The 22819-nt window shown below is 43.8% G+C and overlaps 1 protein-coding gene and 1 long non-coding RNA gene across 2 annotated transcripts in view; one reads left to right on the top strand and one right to left on the bottom strand.

The window, feature by feature from the left end:
• Window positions 1–2237: 2237 nt before the first annotated feature.
• Window positions 2238–15786, top strand: LOC146431534 (uncharacterized). Its single transcript, XR_014854681.1, has 6 exons — window positions 2238–2333; window positions 9348–9443; window positions 10603–10724; window positions 12453–12509; window positions 15092–15226; window positions 15677–15786. It is a non-coding gene; the product is annotated as an uncharacterized LOC146431534 (long non-coding RNA).
• Window positions 13268–22819, bottom strand: part of CNTN3 (contactin 3) — an 89266-nt gene continuing 79714 nt past the window's right edge. The window contains exons 15-21 of the mRNA XM_085072269.1: window positions 22258–22328; window positions 21190–21424; window positions 20952–21067; window positions 20127–20313; window positions 16939–17051; window positions 15720–15888; window positions 13268–15209 (exon numbers count right to left, since the gene is read on the bottom strand). Of these exons, the coding sequence (XP_084928395.1) occupies window positions 15109–15209; window positions 15720–15888; window positions 16939–17051; window positions 20127–20313; window positions 20952–21067; window positions 21190–21424; window positions 22258–22328 (992 nt within the window). The 3' untranslated portion in view covers window positions 13268–15108. The remainder of the gene's footprint in view (window positions 15210–15719; window positions 15889–16938; window positions 17052–20126; window positions 20314–20951; window positions 21068–21189; window positions 21425–22257; window positions 22329–22819) is intronic.

Below are 22819 nucleotides of genomic sequence, written 5' to 3'. Positions count from 1 at the left end.
ATTTAACCTATTTGCTGCTGCTCCCTTGTCCTTAAATTGAAGGCACATTAAAGCTTCCCTGCCTGGTATCAGCCCCTGGCTGTGTTGGGTTGTGGTTTTGGGGGCTTTTGGGAGCCAGGGCTAGAAACATCCCTAGAAAACCCAGGGGCTGTTTTCAGCTGCCCCCCAGCACTGCTGTCTCTGCTGCTTCATCAGCTTCATGACCAGCAGCAACTTTGGGGTTTTCTTGCTCCCCAGAGCTTGAATTATCCTAAAAACTGGCCAGATTTCTGTAGATCTCTAGAGGGGTAAAATCTGTTGTTGCAGTAAAGCCTCATTATAGACTTGGTGTTATGTTCCATCAGGGATCAGTTTGTGAAGCATCTGTCACTGCTCTGTCAGAGAGGGTGGAGAGTGGAGCTGCAGAGAAGATTTAAGTTGAGTTTGGGGGATTGGGCATGATCAGGGACTTGCTGAAGACTTGCCATGTGCTGTAATTAAAGGGCTGCTGTCAGAGGCCAAGCAGGCAGAAAAATGTTCCTTCCTGAGCTGCTGTGCCCTCTGGTGAGTTCATCTCAACTTCCAACATTTGATGGAGAATTAAGCTTTGAGGTGGAAAAGGGAATGTGTTTTTGTGGGGATGCTGTGGTGGCTCCTGTGGGTGTCCAGGCTGTGCAGACCCAGGGGAAAGGAGTTGGATCCCTGATCCACCTCCCAACCCCAAATCCCTGTACCCCAGCTGTGTGACTGGAACAACCAAAAATGCTGCACCACTGAAGGAATCCTGGAGCACAACCTGGGACACAGCCTTGGCACAGGTTATCCCAGTGGGGAGCTGTGTCATGGATGTCCACAGGACAGAGGTGACCCTCAGGACAGGGGGCAGAGCAGTCTGAGGTCAGGACTGAGCTGGGATGTGTGGAACTGGCCAGGATCCCTCAGTCCTGCAGCTCTTGCAGAGTCCCTGTGAGGAGGAATGGCTACATTTCAGCAATTTCTGCATCCTGCAGCTCCTGCTGGGGCAGAGAGAGAGCCAGAAGCAGCCAGAAGTCATTCCAAACTGTGCAGGGCTCTCACAGGAGGGACTGCAACACAGAGCTCTCCCCTAGCTCTCAGACCCTGCCTTGAATAATCTGGGTGCATTCTGCTGGACTTGTGGCCTCCCCGTTTCCAAAGAGCAGGAGCAGGGTTCAGCATTTCCTTGGAGAAAAGATTTATTCTGCTGTTGCTTCCTTTCTAAACATTTCCTTTGGTGCAAGTGTGAATATTGACAATTGTGTCTCAGAATGTGGGAGCTCACGTTAGGCTGAGATGGTGCCTTGGTGTTTAATGTACAATGCACAGAGTTTGGATGGATGCATTAATCATATTCCTATTGCCTTTGTTATGGTAATGGCAGAAACAGGCTCTTGGGGTTTTTAAAATTAAAAAAAAAAGGAAAATGGGTTGGTTTCTTGTTTTTTTTTTAAGATGCATTATATTTCAGCAGCTAATGAAGAGGAAATAATGATGACTTTGCAGTGTAATATGTATCAGAGCACTAATTAGACCATAGCAGAACTGCTTACAGATGTCTTTCCAACACCTGCTTGGTAATTTCCAGCCCCACGTGCTCCTCCATTCACCAGTGGGGAGACAGAAACTGAAAACATGAAACAGAGCACACATCAGCCTCCAGTTCTGCCTTTGTTTGCTCTGCTCTACACGTGTTTAAGGAAAGGATAATGTGGGTGGTCATTGAAGAGTCCTTTGTGTGGGTTGGGATTTCTGTTGCCCATGGCAGGTATTGGGAAAGGAATCCCAAATGTTGTTTTCTGACTTCCTGGTGGCCAAAAAAAAGGCAATGTGGTGTGAATTCCCAGTGGGAATGTGGAAAAGGCAATTGAGGAAGGCAAAGTGGACAAGAATTCCCAGTTCAGACTGTGGTCTTGCATGTATCTTAGTCCAGAATGTTATGTATTGTGTCTCCAACATTTGCCTATCACTGATTTAGTTGTGTGGTTTTGACACCATTAAAAGCTCTAAATCTAAAAATAACATTGGCCTTCATTTTTAAAGCTGTTTTGAAGTTGTCTTTTGCTGTCATAAGAAACCACAAATATTTTCACTCTGTATCTTCTTTGCTTTTACATTTCTGTCAATTATGTAAATAATTGAATTCTAAACATGAACTACAAGTGTGCCCAAAATCAAACAGACATAAGAGTTCCTAACTCAACCTTACCTGTGATTCACCTTCTTTTCTCTCAACTCTTTCCAAAGGAAAGTTTCCCTGACTGTGTATTCAAGTGTTGGAGGATATGGAGCTGTTTGTGCCTGAGAGGCTGAGCAGAGCCCAGATGAGGATGCTACAGGTGAGCAACTCTGATTCAAAGCTTTTAAACTTTTTTTATCTTTATAATGAAAATTTTCAGCGGATGCACTAAATCCTGAGATGGTCACCTGTTTAAATGCAGTATGACCACATTTTTCATGGAATAATGCATTTAAAAATAACAGTCAATATTTTCATTTATAGGCAATGTCAGAATTTTTTCTCTACTTTGAAATTTTTGGTACTACCTGCAATTTCATAAAACCCCATTTCAGGTGGTCATTGAGAGCTACACCTGGTTTCATGCCCTGTGGGAGATCAGTTCTGCCTTGCAGAGGTGCTGCTGCTTTATGTAATTCTGCTCTGAGCCCTGAACAGAGCAGGAACCTTTGGGTGACTTAATGCAACCCCACAGAGGGGACAGAGCTGAAAAGGAGAAGAGTTCTGGGGCTGTTCAGCTGTCCTTGGCAGGATTTGAATCCCAGCACAGGAACAGATTAGAGGAGAAGGTAAGAGGTAAATGCCAAGTAGCATCAGGTGTGGATTTGTTGAAGGCAGAGAAAGAATAGGAGAATCTCTTTTCCTCTTCCTCCCTCCACAGCAGGGCAGTCCAGGCTGTGTTGCTGTGCTGTATGGCAGATATACAGGCTGATATCTGTTCAGGGGGACTCTGGGAGGCAGACACACAGAATCTGTCAGGGTGGTTCAGGGCTGGTGGCAGGGAAAACCCCAACACATCATAGTGTCCCATATTGTCCCAAAGGGATGCCCCAAGGACTGCACTAATGGAAGGTGCTGCCCTTGGAAAGGAGGTTTACAGGCAGAAAGCAACAGAAAATTCACTCCAAGAATAAGACAGGGGACTTGTGTGGATACAGCAAGGAGGTACAAAACCCAGAGCCAAGCCCCAGCAATTTGTGTCTCGTTCCTCCCCGGGATAAGTGATGCTCTCAGCACAGCAGTGCCTCAGCAGCAGCAGCAGTGCTCGTGGAGGCAGCAGAGCAAAGCACAGATGCATTCATGCAAGCGAGCTGGGAGGCTAAAGCCGAGTCTGCCAGAGCCCCAGGTGGGTGTTGTGCCTTGCTGAGCAAGCCTGGTGGCTCGGTGACGCCAGCTGCCTGTCCCCACTGCCCCTGTGACGCGGGTGGCACCCCTGGGAGCTGCTGCCAGAGCTGAGCTCGGCTGCCACTGAAGCGCTGAACAAGAAACCGAGGGTTTCTGAGGGAACCTCGGGGGTTTCTGAGTGAGGCAAGCTCATTTTTAAAGTGATGCTGCTGGGGTTGGTGCTTTGCTTCAGTTCTGTGGGAAATCATCTCAGTGCTGTGAGAGGAAGGGGAGGGAGGGGAAGGCAGGAAACTGGAAACAGCTCTTTTTAAATCCCACCATGTGCTGGGAAGTCTGAGGGGTTTTGTCTCTGCTCTCAGTGCTGCTTATGTATTGCTGTTTGGGGTGTGTGAGACAAATCTGTCCCCACCTCTCCCTCCCGTGTGGCTTCAGAGGTTGTGTCCCCTGTCCAGAGGAGGTGGGACCATGTGCCATCCCACCAGCATGAGATAAAAGACCAGTGCAGAAGAACAGAAATAAAAACCCTCTGGAGGGTTTTTATTTAACCCTGGATCAGATCAGTCCCTCCAGCTTCCCTTCCCCAGCAGCTCCCCAGTGCATTTCAGGTGAATCCAAGGATCTTGGCCTGTGTTGCTGTTTAATTGCTCACCTCTATCAGCAGTGTTCCAAGACATGAGCCATATCAATCCAATCACAAACCCAAACAACGCAGCAGCCACTCGAGCCCTTTATCTCCTGGCAGGCAACAGCAGCCCTCATCTCTTATCCTCTCTGCATACACACAATTTTTCTGCAGCCTTCATCAGCACCAGGAATTCAACAGCTGTGACCAGCATTTATCTCAGTCAATCCAGCATGTGTCTGCCTCTTCCCTGGCTATTCAAACTCGCAGCCACATCATGCTGCTCGTTTGGGAGGCAATGACAAGGGTCATCATTTTATTCTTTATCTCCCACTTCACCTGCTCCCGAATGCCAAAGCCAGGCAGGAAACAGCATCCTGGGGAGCTCAGGGGTGTGGATAACAACCCTGCCATGCCTGGCTGTTCACCAGGGTGGCACGGGAGGATGAGGAGGGGCAGGAGGCAGAGCTGAGCATCCTCAGCCCTGGTGCTGCTGAGGTGGGACGGAGATGATGACTATCAGCCCTGCCAGCCCTTCCGGCCTGTGGGGAGAAGCCAAAGAGCACAATTGCCATGTCAGGTAGGAAACCTTCAGCCTGGTCAGAAATCAGTTTAATTTCTGGAGATGAGACAGGTCCAAACTGAGTTGGAATGTCTCATACTCTCCTCAGGGCTGTGTTTTTGGGAAAAAGGTTTCGTTCAGCTGCTTTCCACTCACGCGGCATTTACATGCCTAAAATGATTCAGCTGTCACAGCCTGACAAGCTCTGAAAAGCTCTTGTTAAGGTCACTGGTATCAGAGAAGTGTCTCTCCTACAACATCCCAGTGAATCAGGGCCACTGGCACTGGGAAGCAGGGACTGATGTCAAACTCTTTGCTGAGACAGGACCGTGACCCATTGTCCCGGCACGGTGCTTTTCCCTCTGCTCCTCCAGAGGAGAGCCGTGGAGCTCTGCTCCAGCTAAGTGCAAGAAAACCCCAGCTCTAAACATCCCTGACCTTTAAATTCAGGCTGCAGCGAATAGATCTGCTGCTAACCAAAAATCCGGGGTTGCTTTCATGTGTCTGAGCGTTCGGGGAGTAGATGTAGCTTAACATGCAAATGTTGGGCTTCCTGCAGCACGGCCGCTGCTTTTCAAGCTCTCTCTCATTTCATGCTGTTACCTCCTTCCCTGCTGTGTCTGTGAAAAGAGCCTCTCTGAGGAAAAGTTTCCCACAGACGCAAAATCTGACTGATGTGGTAAAAAAAACCCCACGACCAACCACTTGGAGTTTAATTTCTCCATGCAGCGTCCGTCTGCAGCCTGGCAATCAGCAGCATCTCTGCTGCTGGGCTGTGGGCAAACCAGCCCATCACTCCCTCAGCTTTCTGGGTGTGTAGTTGATATATTTTTCCTCGTGTTTAAGTCCTGAATTCAGTAGCCAGGAGTCCTGTCCTGCCATAGAGGAAGATTTTTCCCTCGGTGAGCAGCGATGCTCCAGTGCTCTTTGCTGTGCTCACCTGAGCATTTGGGCTCTGTGTCTGAGTTCTGTGCTCACAAAACTTCAGTGCTCTGCACAGAGAGGGAAATCGATGTCTCTTGTCCCGGGTAACGAGCCATAAGAGAGGGGAAATGGCCTCAAGCTGTGCCAGGGGAGGTTTAGATTGGATATTAGGAGGAATTTCTCCTCTGAAAGGGTTGTTAAGCCCTGGAACAGGGCAGTGGTGGGGTCAGCATCCCCGGAGGGATTTAAAGGAGGTGTGGATGTGGTGCTTGGGGATGAGGTTTAGTGGTGACCTTGGCAGTGCTGGGTTAATGGTCAGACCCGATGATCTTAAAAGTCTTTCCTATCCTAAATGATTCTGTGGTTCTCTGCTCAAATGCTTTTTTCCTTATCACCAATGAAAAATGTCGCTAAAGGCCATGTAGAGCAGCTGTTGGGCAGGTGGGACTCACTAACAAATAATGTTTATTTGGCACTTCAGATATCTTTATTGAGCCCTTCTTGAATCTTTAAAGCAATGAATGAGGCATTATTCACAGGTGAAATAGAGAAAATGTTAGACATTTCTTTAATGCTCTTTTAATTCTCTTCCAATTTCAATTATTTCCCATTTTATGCCACTACCATATAATTCAATATTTTAAGCATGTTGTCCCTCAAAGTGTCTGCTTATATTTATAAGTTTATCTGGTTATTTTGGCCAGAAGAGACATGAATTCCATCAGCAATTCCTCTCCTTGGGAGCTGATCCCAGCCCTGTGCTGGCCTGAGAAGAGCAAGAGTCAGGAGCTGCTCTGGGAATGCAGGACTTGTGTGGCTGCAGCTGGGCTGGGACCAGACAAAAGAGCACATGGAATATTGGAAATTAACTGAAACTTCATGGAGCTGGGGTAAAAAATGAGATTCAAACCCGATTTTCAGCAATTCAGTGTTGAAGTTTTGTCTCTGTACAAAGCAGAGCCCATTAGCTCATGATCCAGGTCTAGAAATCAAGTGTGAAATCTGGGCTTTCATCCCAAATGTGCAGCAGGATGGTCAGGCTCCCCAGGTGAAAGGGAGGATTCTGATCCAGGAGACTTCAAGGAAATCAAGAGATATTGGATTAAAACCCCTAAACTCCAATTAAGAGTTGTAGCCCCAGGCAGCAGCATCCTGGTTCTCCTGGACTCAAGGAGCAGAAATGACTTCCTTGTAGGAAAGGGAGTTTCTGGGAAGCAATTTTTGCTCCTCATCAGGGCTTTCATCCACTCCAGCACGATGTTGATGCTCAGCATTCTGACCCTGGTCACCTTTGTCATCTGCACCATCCTCATGGTCCCTCCTGAGGGCTGGCAGTACTTTCAGGGCTGGTGGCCTCTGCCTCTGCCAGCCCCAGAACATCACAGAGCTCACAGCTTCTGAGGAAAGCCTTTCCCAAATTGAAAGCTTGGCCTTGCTCATTCCTCCCCAGAGGACAGCTAATGAAGTGCAGAAGGGACACTCTGCTCCTCCCAGGGCAGGCACAAGTGGGTGTTTGATATCCCAATATTTATGGGTTGCTGCCAGCACATGGGTGAGGAGAGATGATGAACTCGTTAGAATAAATACCAATAAGTGCACTCAACTCCCCATTTTGTCTGAGTTTTACCAGAGCTGGCCAGAAAGAGGAGAATTCTTCAGAAATATCTTGTGAAAAAATATCTCTAATTTTTTTACTGCAGTGACCAACCCCGACTGAATCTGTGTTATCTCTCATCACTTCTATTAATAGCCTGCTGCCAAAATTGGTGTTTGCAGCTGAGGAGCTCAGAAAAGGCTGAAAAAAAGTTCTTGTCTTGCTTTTCAAGGTCTGCCTGCTCCAATCCAGCTCTTTCTGGCTGCCATTTCCCAGCCAATTGTCTGTGGTGGGAAAACTTTATTCACTTTTCCTCTTGTGCATTAAAATGGCTCAGAGAAATTCTCTCCTCCAGGCAAGAAACCCTGAAAACTCTGGATTTTTTTCAATTAGCTGCATCACAAACTGATTTCCAGCCTTGTCTCTCTTCACTTACATGAGCTATAAAATCCCTTCTCTCCTCCCCAGTTGAACTAAAAATGGCCAAATTTTAATTTGCTTTTTACAAGCGTGTCTACATGGTAGAAATGAAGAGTTCTGGCTCATCTTGTGTTAATGTAAATATTTTTGTGCTTCCCAAAGAAAGTTTTTCTTTCCCTTTGATCCAGCTTTCTGGTAGCCAGTTTAACCTCCAGAAAGAGTCAGGAGATTCAAGGAGATTGCCTCTGGCATCAGTCCTTGAGGAAAACTGGAGAGAGAAAAGAAAACTCAGAATTAGCCATGTAAACAGCTCATTTAGAAATGGATGCTCACCAAAGGGAAAGGTTGTCTTTCAGTGTCTTTTTAAAGCAATTTTTTGCTTAAAATAGCTGGGACTAATATAAAAAAATCTCAGAATCACTGCAATTATTTTTATCCCTACTTTTTGTGCCTAAAGTTTTTCTGATTGCTTTGGGCTGTGCTGGCAGGGGGTGCAGCCTTCCCAAAATAAACTTTTAGGATGACTTCAAACTCCTACAAGAAGAGGTTGATTCCAGTTTCACTGATTTCACAGCATTATTTCTTATTGCAGTTATTTCATGGAGTTATCCAGTTATATTTCCTAATTAGAAAATTAGGACCAAAGCACCAATACTGGAGGGAAGAAAAGCAGTGAGTGTAGTCTGCAGTAAAAAATGTTTAATTACACTTTAAAGTTGTTATACAGAAGATATAACAGTAAAGATTTTGGCAGCATTTTGGGTAGAATGACAGAGCAGAATGTCTGGCTGAACTCGTGGTTCTGTGCCAGTGGCCAGGACTATCAGCATGGTTTCATTTATGGAGAAAATATATATATTTATATTGTATATACACATACTAGATATATATTATACATGTAATACTAATTACACATACAATACTATTATATTATACATACAATATATGTATTATATATATATATAATGTGCATATGTCTGTGTGTATCTATAGATATATATATCCATCTATAGATAAATGAACCCATATATATAAAAATATATATGGATATATATTAAAAGTATACCCATATATATACATATATAGATAAATAATGTATATTTATAATAATATATGTTTAGATTTATTATTTATTTATTTCTATATCCATTATTTATTTATATACTTGTGTATATTAATATATACATATATTTATGAAAAATACATTAAATATAGATATATATAAAATATTTACCCATATATATATATATTCATCTATATGGATATATATAAACATATACCCATATATATGCACATATAGATAAATAATGTATATTTATAATAATATATGTTTAGATTTATTATTTATTATTTATTATTTATTATTTATTATTTATTATTTATTATTTATTTCTATGTTCATTATTATTTATATACTCATGTGTATATATACATATCTTTATGAAAATATATTAAATATCTATATAAAAATATAAATATATTACTGTGTATATATATATATATAAATATCCCACATATGTATGGGACTTATATAGGACTTGCATATGTGTTTGCCTGGATGTTTACCAGGTCTGCTGCTAGCACCTCCTTGAAAAAGAAATGCATTTACATGAAAAGAAAACCAGCTGAAGTCGTTAGGAGGTTATGGATGTGAAGGCAAGAGGCACAACTGGCCAGGCAGTGTCTGCAAAGGCAGAGCAGAACCTGGAGGATTGCTGAGCCTGAGCTCTGCCCTGGCTCTGCAGGGCTGATTGATCAGCTGCAATTGGGGTGAGCATTCATTAGCTGGGATCAAACCCTCAGCACTGGATACTCTGCTTGCTTGGAAAGAGGTAATTAATGGTGCTTTATTTTTCACGTTTCCTAGGCAACACAAACCCCCAAGACATTGTTTTCCAGACCATGAGCAGAAGCTTTTGGCTGCTGCAGAAACTCCCCCATCTTGGCTGAAGCTGCTCTAAAGGTACCAAAGCCATCTTTTATGTCATTACCGTCTATTTACATCCTATATCCAAAAAGTAATGATGATCAGCTACTGCTGCTGAAATGATCTGCTCTCATGGCAGAACTCATTCAATCAGCAGAGAGCTCTGCTATTCAAACAGATAATTAGTGTTGTGACAAGTGTGACTGTAAATGCCTCAGTTTGGTGGCAATGTTAGGAAGTGTGACAAAAATTAAATTATTTGTCTGCCTTAAGCAAGGCCCTCCTTGGATTGCTAATGAGGGAAATTCTTGTTAAACACATGTCCTTTTCTGAGTGACTCCTTCACAGTCCTGGGCAAATGATTTATTATTTGTAGCATCAGGGGCAGCAAAGACAGGACTTTCCCATGTTTTCTCTGATTTGTTTCTTTTTGTGCATTTACCTGATCTAAGAGGTTATTGCTTCTGTTCCAACACAAACCAGAGTTTCCCCCAAGGAGAGCATTCCCAAGGGATGTTATCCTGCTGTCAATGTCCCATTTTTGGAGGAATGGGTGTGGGGAGGGCTTGGAGGTGCTCCAGCCTCAGGGGAACATCCCCAGCACCTCCCTGGAGGTGACAAAATCCTCCTGCAGCTCTCTCTGGGGCTGCAGAGCAGATTCAGGGCTGCATCAGTTTGTCCCCACAGGTTCCTGCCCCACTTTGCAGGATCAGGAGATTCCCAAAGCCCTGTGCCCCTGAGCAGGAGGATGCTGTGCAAGCAGGGAGTCCCTCCAGAGCTGTGTGTGACTTTCATTCAAAGCAATCACTTTTATTTTGCATTTTCATTAATGGCCACATGTGTTAATTAATGGCAGCTGGTTTGAGGTGCCACCTTTGCCCACAGGCATGCAGACCCTCCCTGGGTGCTGCTGGGGGATTCCAGTCCTGCATCCTTGGCTGATGATGGAGTGAGGAAGTGAATCCCTGTCCCTCCTCTTGCAGCTCTGCATCCCCAGGAGTGCAGGGTTTGGCAGGATGGGGGCTGAGCAGGCAGCAAGGAGCTGCACTCCCTCAAAAGTTGGACAATTCTGGCTGTTCCCCCATCCTAGGAGCTGTTTTGAGTTTGAATTATCATGGGCTGAATTAATGAACACCTTGAAGTTGCATCCTTTCCCAGGCTCCTAACAGGATACTTTTGATTCTTCCTTTTCCAGCATCTGCCGATGCCTTGATGTTCTCCCCCCCAAAGGGAATTAATCTCTGGGAAGGAATGAAGAGCACAGCACGAAGAGCAGGCATGGTCCAGACCTCACAGGACTAATTATGCTCTTAAAGGGTAAGAAAATAATCTTGGGTACATGGGGAAGAAAGTGTCTCAGTAATGCTGCATGGCATTACAGGCACGGCTCCTGTATTTGTGCATTTGAAAAAAAAAGACTTTCAAAGACACTTGTTGACCTCAAAAAGATCAGTGAGGAGCTCAAGAAAAGAAATTTAATTCCAAGTGAGTTTATAAAGTTTTCTTGACCCTTAAGGATGGAAAAAGCAAAGGAAGGATGCACATGAAGGTCCTGTGAAATTCTAATACTAAAACACTCTCATGCACAAACTGTGAAGTCTGAAAACAGTGTTTAAGCCCAAAGCAAAGGCAGAGCAGGGTATGAATTCCAACGAGGACACGGCAGTGTGGCAGCTCAGGCTCTGCAGGAGGATGAACCACAGCAAAGGTGAGTGTTTGTTTATTAAAACACCAAACTTCTGGGGGCAGCTCTGCAGTGCATCCCATGCCAGGCAGGGCACAGGACTGGCATCACAGCCATGAAAACAGGGAAATCAACCCCAAACTGGCTATTTGAGAGTGACAGCTGTTTGTGGCAGAGCACTTGGGCACAGCCACACTCGTGTCCCCTGATGGCATCTCCAGGACAGTGCCCTTCCCCTGGCACACCTGCCAGCAGCACAGAGGGACAGGGCAGGGCTGGCACAGGGCTGTCCTGGAGGGAATGCCCACGGCAGGGTTGGAGCCCCAGGGGTGCCAGTCAGGTGTCCACAGCCTCAGCCACCTTGGGAACCTTCCAAGTCAAAGGTGAGGCATGAATAACTGAGGAACAGAGCTTGCTGAGGCTGCTGATAGGAGCTCAGCTTAGAAATAGAGGAATTCTGCCCTCTTTTCCAGGCTGCACCTCCTGCTTCCTCCGAAGGCTCAAGAAATCCCTTTTCTGAGAGGCAAGGCTGCTCCCCAGAGCTGCTGCAGGTGCAGCACATCCCCATGCCAGGGCAGCTCCCTGTGCCTGCACCACATCCCAAATGCCTCTCTCCATCCATCAGCCCTGATAAAGCAGCAGCAAAGTGCATCCAGCTCTATCTCTGCTAAACACATCCCTTTTTATTGCTTTTCAGGAGTTCACAGCATTAGCATAAAACAATCGAGGCGGTTGTTTCCCCTAAGAGAGCCAGGGCCTGTTTACAAACTCATTTTATTTTCACAATATCCCATTGTTATTTATTTCAGGCAGAGCTGTCAGATCAATGCACTCCCTCATGCTGGACAGCTTGCTTTATTGCCTGTTATTAAGACATAACATATATAACCTGACAGGCACTGCCCACGTCTGCCTGCCACCACTGAAAGGCAAATTAAGTCGAAAATGGAGATCTCCAGTATTTCTTTGGGCTGGAGTGATATTAGTTTTTTAACTCATTTTGTATTCATAGAGGATCCTGTGTATTTGTAACATATCCAACAGTAAACTGTTCAAAGGAAAAGTCGTGTTTTTTAAAAGAAGTCTTATTCCAAGTACCTCTGAGAAATTCGGATTTAGAATACAGCTCTGGTTTTGGATGGGGAATTGAAAATGCAATTTTTAAAACTATGACTGAAGCCTACCAATCTTTCTTACAAGATTTCAAATATCAGCTTTGACAAAGTGCTGGCTATTTTTGGGGAAACACAAGTCCAATGGAATGGCAGAACCCCCTTACCCACCACCTGCAGTTCTTGTGTAAGTTATTCTATTCACATTTTTCATTTTTATTGATGATTTTTTTTTTCCTTTTCAGCCAGGACTGAGTTGCTAATTTTTGATGGTCCCAGGAGCTGCTCTGGCAATGCCTGCAGGAGGTAGGATTATCCTTACTGCCTCTCCACCTTTTCCTCCTTTACTTTCCTCCCAATGACAACTTTTTTACCAACTCACTGGAGAACCAAGTCACTTTTATTAATGCAAATAACCTGAGCTGAATTAACATGATATGAGGAAGAGTTAAAGGAAGACTAAAGTGGACACTGGGGAGGCAGAGCAACGCAGGATTGTCCAACTACAACCATCTGAAAGGAAAAACCTGATTTACTCAAGAAAAATTACTTCAGTCATGGATCCACACTTGTGATTTGTTGGGATCATTATTAACCCTTATTGCAGCACCTGGATCAGCTCTCTATTATGCAGGTAGAATCCACAGTTTAAAAGCTTAAAATAATTAGTTGTGCTGTGCCTGTGGTCCCAGGAAGAAGTATTTTTAGTGCTGGAAAATCTCAGGTTTTACAGGAAGGTGCAGCATGTAAGAAACAGGCAACTGCAACAACAAAAAGGACCTGCAGTTTAATGCTAAATAGTGATACACTGAGTCAGTTATTATTAAAACTAACTCTTCTTCAGTATAATTAAATTAGGGATTTTTTTTTCAGTTTAGGGAAGAGGAAACAGCCTGACTAGTTAGATGGGAAATTAATCCAGGGAAAGGGAGGTGGATTTTTGTCCATCCTGCTGTGGGCAGAGGTGCAGCTCAGAAGCTTGAGAACAACCATTTTTAGCTGCATTAACCCCCAATGTGTGCAAATATATCATAGAAACAAGCAGCAATACTTTGAGATATTCCATTATCCCTCAATGTAATAAATATTTTATTAGAGCAATAGAAAAAAATGCATACAGATAACCATAGGATACACACACAACTGGAAGTTTAAGGATAAATTTCAACCTTTTCAATATGAAACAAGGTACTGGGTACAATATCTCATGGAGATATAGAACTAGAAATCAAATAATAATACAATGTAAGCGCGTGAAAAAACGGGCAGTACAGGAACCTGGACTAGAATTTTGTGGAACAAGAAAAAAGTCACCCTTTGCTGCATGAAATGGAACTATACTTACTAGGAACACCTGTATTTCCATGTCCCACCCACCCCCTGTTTGCAAGTGTCTGAAAACAACGCTGGTTAGCCACGTGGAGAAGCAACAAAGTCATTTATAGCTCTCTATGTACATATATACAGCTCATGGACAGCTCTGGCTTACCTCAGCAGCACTTGGGCTCTGCAGCTCATCAGCTCACTGGCCAGCTCAATGCATATCAAGGTATTTTTTTATTTATGATTTGATTCATTGTGGTTCTCCCTTTGTAGTTCTGTGTGTTTTAGTAATAATGGGGAATTAAAACCCCATAGTCTTTAAGAGGATGTGCTTTCTGTCATGTGAACACGTGCTGGAGTGCTGGAACAGGGATGGTGTCACCTCTGAAGGTGTCTAAAAGGCTAATTTGACTAATCACAACTCTAGAAGTCAAATGGACCAGGCTTAATGTATCTTTAATTTACTGCTAGCAAAGACAGCACGAATGTCTCTAGAATAGCCAGCCTGAAGTGTTGTTGTATCACTTATTATTATATCCTACAGTATTGCCATAAACTCCCCAAAATCCTGTGCCAGGGGTGGTGAGTGCCAGGGCAGGTGAAACAGTTAGAACTGGTTAAAGAGCAGCAGGAGGGAGAGGTCTGACTGTAACTCTGAACTCAGGGTGATGCAGATGAGGATGAGGATTTGGGGCTGCAGAGGTGGGAGCACCACGTCCCAGGGCAGGGAGGAAGGGTGGCTGTCCCTCTGGGTAAGGCCAGGGTGCCACTGCAGCTCCAAAGTGCTGCCAGCTGGGCACTTCTGCTCCTGAAATGTGGGCAGGAGGGAAATAGAACCCTGCTGGAGGTGGGAGTTTGGTGTGAATGAATAACCTGGCTGGGAAATGTAAGGTGGGGAAGATGAGGGAATGAAGCTGGGATTGACGGGTGAAGGGTGGGTGTTGGAAAAGGTGCACAAACATCACCAGAGGATCCTTGGGATCCCAGCTGGGAGATGATTTGTCAGGAGCAGCAGAGCAGGCTCTGCCTCAGGAACTGTGCAAAACCACCTCTGAGCCCCTGCCCTGCTCCAGGCTGGGATTTCAGGCTTTATTCTCAGGAACTCCCAGTGAGGGCAGCAGGGAAAGGATCCAATCCTGCTGAATGATGGAGCAGCCACTGGGATTGGTGACAGCCACAGCTCTGACTGCATCTTTCCACATCAAATGTCATCGTGACGATGCAGAACAGACCCAGAACAACTCAGTGTTGCTGTAAAAATGGAGTTTCTCACTGAGCTGAGCTCTTCCCCACAGCCCTGCCCCTGTGGTGCCATCCCTCCCCTCCTCTCTCACACTGCATCTGAAGCATGGAACATGTAAACTCCTTTGGTTCAAGTATTAAGGCATTTTAGATTCCTTTTTCAAGGATTTGCTAAACTTTACACGGTATTTTTACTTCAACTTACAGTGAAATATAAAGAATTTAAAAACACGTCAGGATAGAAGAAAAAAACATGCATTAACCACTGCAGGTTTTTTTTTTATAAAAAGCACTTTAGTAACCAATTTTTTTTTCTTTCCCAGCAAATGCAAATATATCATCACAACACTGAATTAAGGGTCAAGGAAAATATTGTTGCTAAGAAGCTGGAGACACTGAAGATACTCAAGACTGATGGAGCAGAACCTCTTGCATCCATACCTGTGACAAAGGAAAAGGTCAGGATTAAGTGAAAGCATGAATATGTGCTGTGCCACATTATTACTCTTCCTACATGCTAAGAAAAAGTTATTGTAATTTTAAAAAGAATTCCTACAAGCACAAGAGATTTACAAAAATACAGCAAATATTTAAAAACTGCAAAAATGCTTTGCAAAATGCTGTGACTACAAATGGTTTTAGTGCTCTTTGGTCAAAGGTTGGACTCAGTGATCTTGGAGGTCTTTCCAACTTTAATGATTCTTCTGTGACTCTAATTTCAAGGCAATAATTTTTTTTAAAAAGGAGAAGTAAAAAACATTTTTAATACCAATCTACATGGTAATTTACCAGTTCAACAGAATGGAGTTTGCCATGCATACAGGCATGAAGACTTTTAATTGCTTTCCTTTTCATTACCTTATTCCCACACAAAGTATTAATTTTATTTTTTCCCCCCGTCAATAAAGGACACAAAGGCAAGCTGGGGTGAAGGAAAGTGGTTCAACCTACTGGCTAGTCTGGGGATGAGGATCTGCTCGCTGCTGCTGCCATCTCCTCCCTCCGTGGTGGCTTTGACTTCTATAAAATAGTCATCCTTGAGCTGCAGCCACAGCTCGGCTGTCGTGGTGTCAGTGGTGAACTCCTGCACCCTGTCCTGGCTGCTGGTCCTGTACAGAACCTGCAACACACACACCCTCAGCACCTGCCCTGACAGCTTCCTGTCTTACAAACCAACTTTCAGCTTTTAAAAGTGATGGGATGAAGGAAAAAATTTCATTTTCGGTTCATATTCTGTGACATTTGAAGAAAGAAGGGGACATCAGTCAAGGGGTTTTATTCCGGATTTAATTTAAAATGGCACAATGTGGGATGATAATATATATTATGTGTTGTTTTTATTGTGGTAATATAAAATAATGGGTGATGGGACACTGGAACAAGCTGTAAACATATATTTCTTGCCAATGCAGCTCAGTGGGGAGTGAGATCTTCATGCAGGAATGGATCATGTGGGATGCAGCTGTACAGAGCTTATCAGGAACATCCTCAGCTGTTCTTTTACACCCATTTATATGACATATTTAAATACTTTTACATTTGTGTGCTGATCAGATTTGGAGCAGAGGCAACAGTGTAATTTCTATCAGAGAAATGAGCATGGCCTACAGTGGGTAAGAGGAGAAAGGGCTTAAAATATCGGTTTAATATATATATGTAATATATAAAAGTTTATTATATATAAAAATATATATAAACTAATATATACTAATATAAACTAATATAATATAAACTAATTAATATAAACTAATATATAAATATATAATATAAATAATATATATACCTGGCCAGCAATGGAAACTGCATCCATCATGTTAAGTTTTGGGTTATTTGGTTTCTTTCCAAGTTTTATACATTTGGGTAAGTGTTACACATTTAAAATGAGAGTTCTGGATGTGATAAGTGTTTAAATGTTATAAGATCCAGGTGTAGGTGGAATCCCAAGAGCTGAGGAATTCCAGCATGGAGAGGAAAAGGAATTATTGGATATTAATGGTGAGACATTGATAGAACATGATTTAAACTCCCTAAAAAGGAGACTCCCTGCAATGATGCAGGGGTGGTTTTGTGCATCCCCTGAACATGCAAACAGAGAGGAAAGAGCAGCTCTGGATTGTTTGCAGCTTTGGATTGTTTGCAGCTCTGGATTGTTTGCAGCTCTCTCACTCACCTTGTACCCTGTGACCTCAGATTCATTCTCCATGGCTCTGACCTCCTCCCAGCTCAGGATGACTCTGGAGTCTGTGACATTCCACACCACGTTTCCTGGAGGCTGGCTGGGTGCTGCAAACACACAAGAAAAGCACAACTTTAATTTAACTGGCATTAGTGATTTGCTCACCAGGTCAGGTAATTGGCTATCATTACATTTTGGGTGCAAAAGCAACTCCAGCACAGCTCCTTGTTTGGCACCTTATGGTTCAGAGGTTAAATGTGGAAAACAGAGGGAAAGGAAAAAATAGAATGGCACAGAAATGTTGTTTCTGAGGCTGAAATATCTGCTGATGGTCCTTCATTCAGTACATTCAGATAGAAGGATGTGTCCTGGGACATGGCTGATTAATCAGAACAAACTCTAACGATGGTAACAGAGAATTTCTAGTTTTACCATAGTGCCAAGAATAGGAAAATTCTTCACAATAGATTGTTAGCCAAATCTGGTCTCAGTGAATATTCAAATTTACCCACTATGTTGATTTACTTTAAGATGTTTTTAATGTAAAATATTTGAAGGGTTTTTTTTTTCCTGCTGGTTCTTCTACCTGGAGCTGTGATTCTGAGCTCAGCCTGTGCCATGCCTGGGGCTGAACTGCCCCAAACCTGGGCTTTGGCCAAAGAAATCTGCTGGGATGTTTTGTTCATTAGCAACCCAAGCCTGCTATTTGCAAAGGAGCTGCAATGCTCTGGGCTCTGTCCTTTCCTGCTCCTGGGAGCTGCCAAGCTTCCAGCCAAGTACAAACCTCTTACAACCCTCAGGTTGGTTTCCCAGCAAATGGGTCATGCAGTGACACAATCAGTGATTAAAATCTCCTGTAAATGCGTTAAGGAAAACAATTTACTGCTGCTGTCACCTAGTGGAGGCAGCTGCTGCCTAGGTGGACTGAGCTGTGCTTTGATATGGAGGTTCCAGCATTAAGCACTGGCAGTGGTTTTGAACACTTTTATCCACGTGCTTGTGGATTTTTTTCCTCTTTTCTCCCCTCCTCTTTTCAATTCTTTCACACAGATAACTCCCTGCCTTCTCTCCATAAGCAGGCAGATCAAAACCCACCTGATTATACTTAAAAAAAGCAACAGTGAGACTTAAATTATCCTGAAGTCAACCACCCACAGCTATTTTTTTTTTTTGCACTATTTGTCTTGTTCTATGTACTGAGGAAGATTTAACCTGATGTTCTAATAATAACCACTCCTTGTAAATGCAAGAGGAGATTGTTTCACTCCTGAGAATGAAGTGTTACAGCATCTCCGAGGAGTTTTCACACTGAGATATTAAAGCTGAATTTCAAAAGCAATGAGTCAGCCTGGAAATCCACAGCAAAATATTAAGATGACATGTGGAAAGAAAGGAAGAGTAATTATATATAAAAACTGTAAGCCTCTGTCAATGGGATTCAGAGAGCTCCAGTTTGCTGCAGACACCAAAATCTCCAGAACTTCAATTTTTGGCAAATCTGGATCCATCAAGTCATGTCAGGACATCTCCAAAAGCTGCAGGGATTTCTGATCCTCCCCAGGTGCTCCAAGCTGCTCTCAGACAGGAGAAATTCTCAGAACCAGAGCTGATGGACAGAACATTTGGGTTTATTTCAAGACCTTCTAATTTGAAATAATTGTAACAACTTAGGCAAGTCTTCCCCACTCCCTTGCCATTTTACACAGCACTATTTAAACCTCCACTTGTTATTCTGGGCTGTAAGCATTCATGTTTCAAATGTAAAAGCAAAGATATTTTAATTGTCCAAGACTCAATTTCAATTTTGAAATATACTGCCAAGGGAACTGAACTATTTGTATTTCTTGACATGGCAAGAGTTTCTGCTATGTACCTGGCAGGTCCTGTGGGGGGAATGTAAATCCTTCACAGTGAAAACCACACCAATCACAAATATTCAAATTAAATTAGAAATCGGGATTGATTCAAAATCACACATTTGAATGAAAAATCAGTTCCTACTGCAAGAGCACAGAGAATTATTTCTCTTAGCAATTCAACTAATTTATCAAAATCCTCAGACTAACACTGCACTGTACTGCAATGGTTTTGCTCTCCCAATTCCCCAGAAAGATCCATGGACATAATGCCATTAATTTTCCTTTTTAATTATTCCAAACAGCAGTGCCCTTGAGGCTGTGGGATCAGGGGCTTGTCCAGCTCTCAGTCACACACCCCAAAGCTGGGGGAACCCTAAAAAAAAGGCTGAAAATCCCTGAGCTGACCAGGTTGGCACCACCTCCAGTGAGCACCCACAAAGATGATTAATTAGAAAAAAACTACTTTCCACATGGCCTGTCCAGGCTGCAGGCAGTGAATGACTTCAGATCAGCCAGTTCATGGCAATTGTGCATATAATATATTTAAACTCTGGCAAATGGGAGTTGGTTTAGTCCTCACTGACAGCCTGACACTCATTTTTGCATATAACAATTCCTGATAAACTAGCTTATTTCATAATATTAATGATACAACTCCTTCTGCTCGAGGGATGTTAATGACTATTGCAGGGAATTTGACCTTTCAGACAGATTTAATTGTGTGTTCTTGTGCCTCTGACAGAAACACTTCAAGACTGATGACCCTGATTCTGAGTTGTATTACAGCAGAGGAGCACACTAAAAATATTTCCACTTGCGGAGAAATTAGTGCAGCCTCTGCCAAGCTGTTCTCCAGCCTCATTTTGCCTTTCCCAGCAGCAGCAGTGGCCTCTTGTGCAATTTGTTCAAGGGGAAGCAGTGGACATGAAGGATTGTTTTGCATGAACTGCATGAGGTTCATTGCATTTCAAAAGCCATGCCCTAGAGAACTTATAAATACGTTAGAGAACGCTGAAAAATTCAACAAGTCTCTTTTTTTCCCCCTTTCTAAATAACACAGATTTTTCTTCTCAATTTCTCCCAGTCATTAGCAGCACAATAAAGGTTCTGTGCAGAAATTACAGATCTTCTTGGGCTCCCCTGGAACACTTGAGTTTTTCTCATCCTGCTGAAGAAGAGGGCAAAAGCTCTGTGCTCCATTTGTGTAACTCTGTGGAAATTCATGTCACTCCTACTGTGATTCCCAGGAAAACCACATTTTTTCCTTCCCCTCCATGTCTCCCACACCTTTCTGCTTCTCCCCGTTTAATGTGAGCTACTCACGTGGCTTTTTGGTGGTGGCATTGACGGTGGCACTGAAGGGTCCTGCTCCAGCACTGTTGTAGGCACGGACAGCTGTGAAATAAGCCAAGTTGCTCCTCAACCCTGTGATTTTTATGGATGTTTCATTCCCTGCAGCTTTTACTCTGTTTGAAGATTCTTCTTTCTGGCCATTATTCCAGTACCTAACCTAGGAGATAAAAAGGAAAAGCATTTAAATCTTGCATGGAATGGGCTGTTCACCCACAGTGTTGTACTTGATTCTTTAAAGTGCTTTTATTTTTTTTCCTCCCTTCAGCTGAAAAAGGTAGGAATCCATTAAAGTTTCAGGAATATGTTTACTGTGCAAAAATAAAATATTCTTATCCATCTGCTTCTCAGGCTTGCTGCTCTTTTTAGTGTGACTGTAGGAAAAAGGCAATTGAAATATTAGATCTTGCTTGAACCAAAGAATGACAAGAGGAAAACCACTACTTCATTAAAAAGGAAACAAGTTAAGCTCAGAAAAATGTGCTTTATAAAAAAGCTTCCTCGAAAGTAAATGGAATTCTGAGAAAGTGTCAGTTTGGAGTTAGGTCAGACACACGACTATCTAGCAGCACAAGAAGCAAAACACAACTCCATTCTTTTCTATTTTCCCAAGATAGAAAAAAATTCCCTGAGATAGAAAAAATTATCCTTCTGGGCTTAAGTGGGGCAGAAGAGCAAGATTTGGGGTCAACCTCTGTGGTTGTCCTGCATCCTGCATAACCCTTTACAAACAAAGAGTGGATTTTATGTTATAAATACAGTTGATTCATTCAAATATTTTGATTTAAACACACTCACCTCGTAGCCCAGCAGCCTCCCGTTGCTCATCTTCCAGGGGATGGCAGTCCAGGACACCTCGATGGCCGAGGAGGACAGGCTGGTGGCTGACACTCCCGAGGGGGCTGAGCTGGGCTCTGGGGGGAAATCAACGGGGTGATGTGGAAATAAACCCAAACATCCCATTTCCCTGAGCTTTGCTGCATTCCCTGGTGGAATTACAGCTCTTGGGAAGGGTTTGGGGTGGCTAAGGCTGTACCTTCCTCAGCTGAGAACACCGTGGTGACAGCACTGAAGGGTCCTTCCCCCTTGTTGTTGTACACGCCGACCTTGACCTCGTAGGGCGAGAAGGGCAGGATGCTCTCGTTCCTGAAGACGTATTTGGGGGTGTCTGGGGAGGTGACCACCGTCTGGATCCACGTCGTGGTGCCCAAGGGGCGGAAAGCCACCACGTAGCCAAAGCCCTCCCCGTTCTGCAGCTCCTCAGGGACAGGCTGGGCAGGAAACAGAGCTGACATGTCTCTGGGGTGTGTGGCAGCAAGGAAGGACCAGCAGCCTCCTGGACATGGTGCACTCCTTGTCCAAGGCACTTGGCCAAAGGCACTGCCCTTGGCACCAACCCCTCCATTAGCTCAGCTACAGCACAGCAAATCTGCTCCCTTCCACCCATCTGAACTTCTGCATGTCAAGAGGAGAACAACTTTCAGGCGTAATTTTTGTTTTCTACTAAGTATTCTGCTTTAAGACACTCTTTGGTAAATTCAACTTTTCTTTCATTGATGCATAGTTCATAAAAAATGAATAATTGCTTGGTCAGCTATCAGGGAGTCCAATTCCACCTTCACACAGTGGCTTAAACCTTCCTCTGATAAGATTATGATTAGATAACCACACAGAGTAGTCAATGCTTGGAACAGAATATTAACAGTCCTCTAAATCATTAAAAAAGGATATATAATATAAAGTAGGATGAGATTGTATTGGTTAGCACATCTATCCAGAGTCAATGGTGGGAAAGCAAGAACTGCAAATTTGCACTGTAAAGCCCAATTTTTGGCTTAACATTCCTCTCTCCCCCACCCTCTTGCCCTCTTTATAGCATTAATACTTGAGAAGAGACAACCCCAGCCACAGGCACTGAATTCCCTGGGGATTTCCATCCAGCACAGGGACATAGGACAGGGAAGGAGGAAAGGCTCACATCACACATGGCACAGAGGAGAAGCTGCTGCAGCCAGGGAAATTCAGAGAAAGAAGAGAGAAAAGGGTAAAGGGGGAAAGGGGAGGAAAAAGTTCTCTGAAGAAAACTGTTGCCCAGAACACTTACATCCCACGTTATGACCAGCTCAGATCTGCTGCCTCCTCCCCCACTGACCTCAGATGGAGGAATTTCGGGAACTGTGGAAAGGAAATGCAGAGATGTCCACACAGAGCAGGGACAAGAGAACATCACATCACTCTCATGCTCTGAATTAACCCATATTCATCCTCCTTTTGCAATCAGGGTAGTGTTTTTGGGGCAGGAGGGCAGCCCTGGAAAGCCCCAGCCCTGCCCCATGTTCATCCTTCCCTGGGCCAGGCTGGGGTTTCTCTGAGCATTGGAACCTCAGCAGCTCACAGATATCAATTGTGCTGTGTTTGGGAACTTCTAAAAACTGGAGACAAGCTTCATTTTTCCATAGAGTTAACTCAGAGAATGGCCTGGGCTGGAAGGGACCTTAAAGATCATTTTTTTCCAGGACACCTTCCACTGCTCAGAACTCCATGTCCTTGAACACTTCCAGGGATGTTATGCAGATAAACTGGGAAATGGCCTCATTCCAAGTGCACTGGGGTTTTAATTGATGGGTTCTTCTGAGCCACGTGCTGCTTACAGAAAAGGTTCACAC

This window comes from Lichenostomus cassidix, chromosome 12 (genome assembly GCF_008360975.1).
Source record: "Lichenostomus cassidix isolate B80296 chromosome 12, HeHo_3.0, whole genome shotgun sequence".
Lineage (NCBI taxonomy): Eukaryota > Metazoa > Chordata > Aves > Passeriformes > Meliphagidae > Lichenostomus > Lichenostomus cassidix.
The sequence above is the reverse complement of the archived record's forward strand: the minus strand, read 5'-3'. Positions and strand labels throughout refer to the sequence as shown.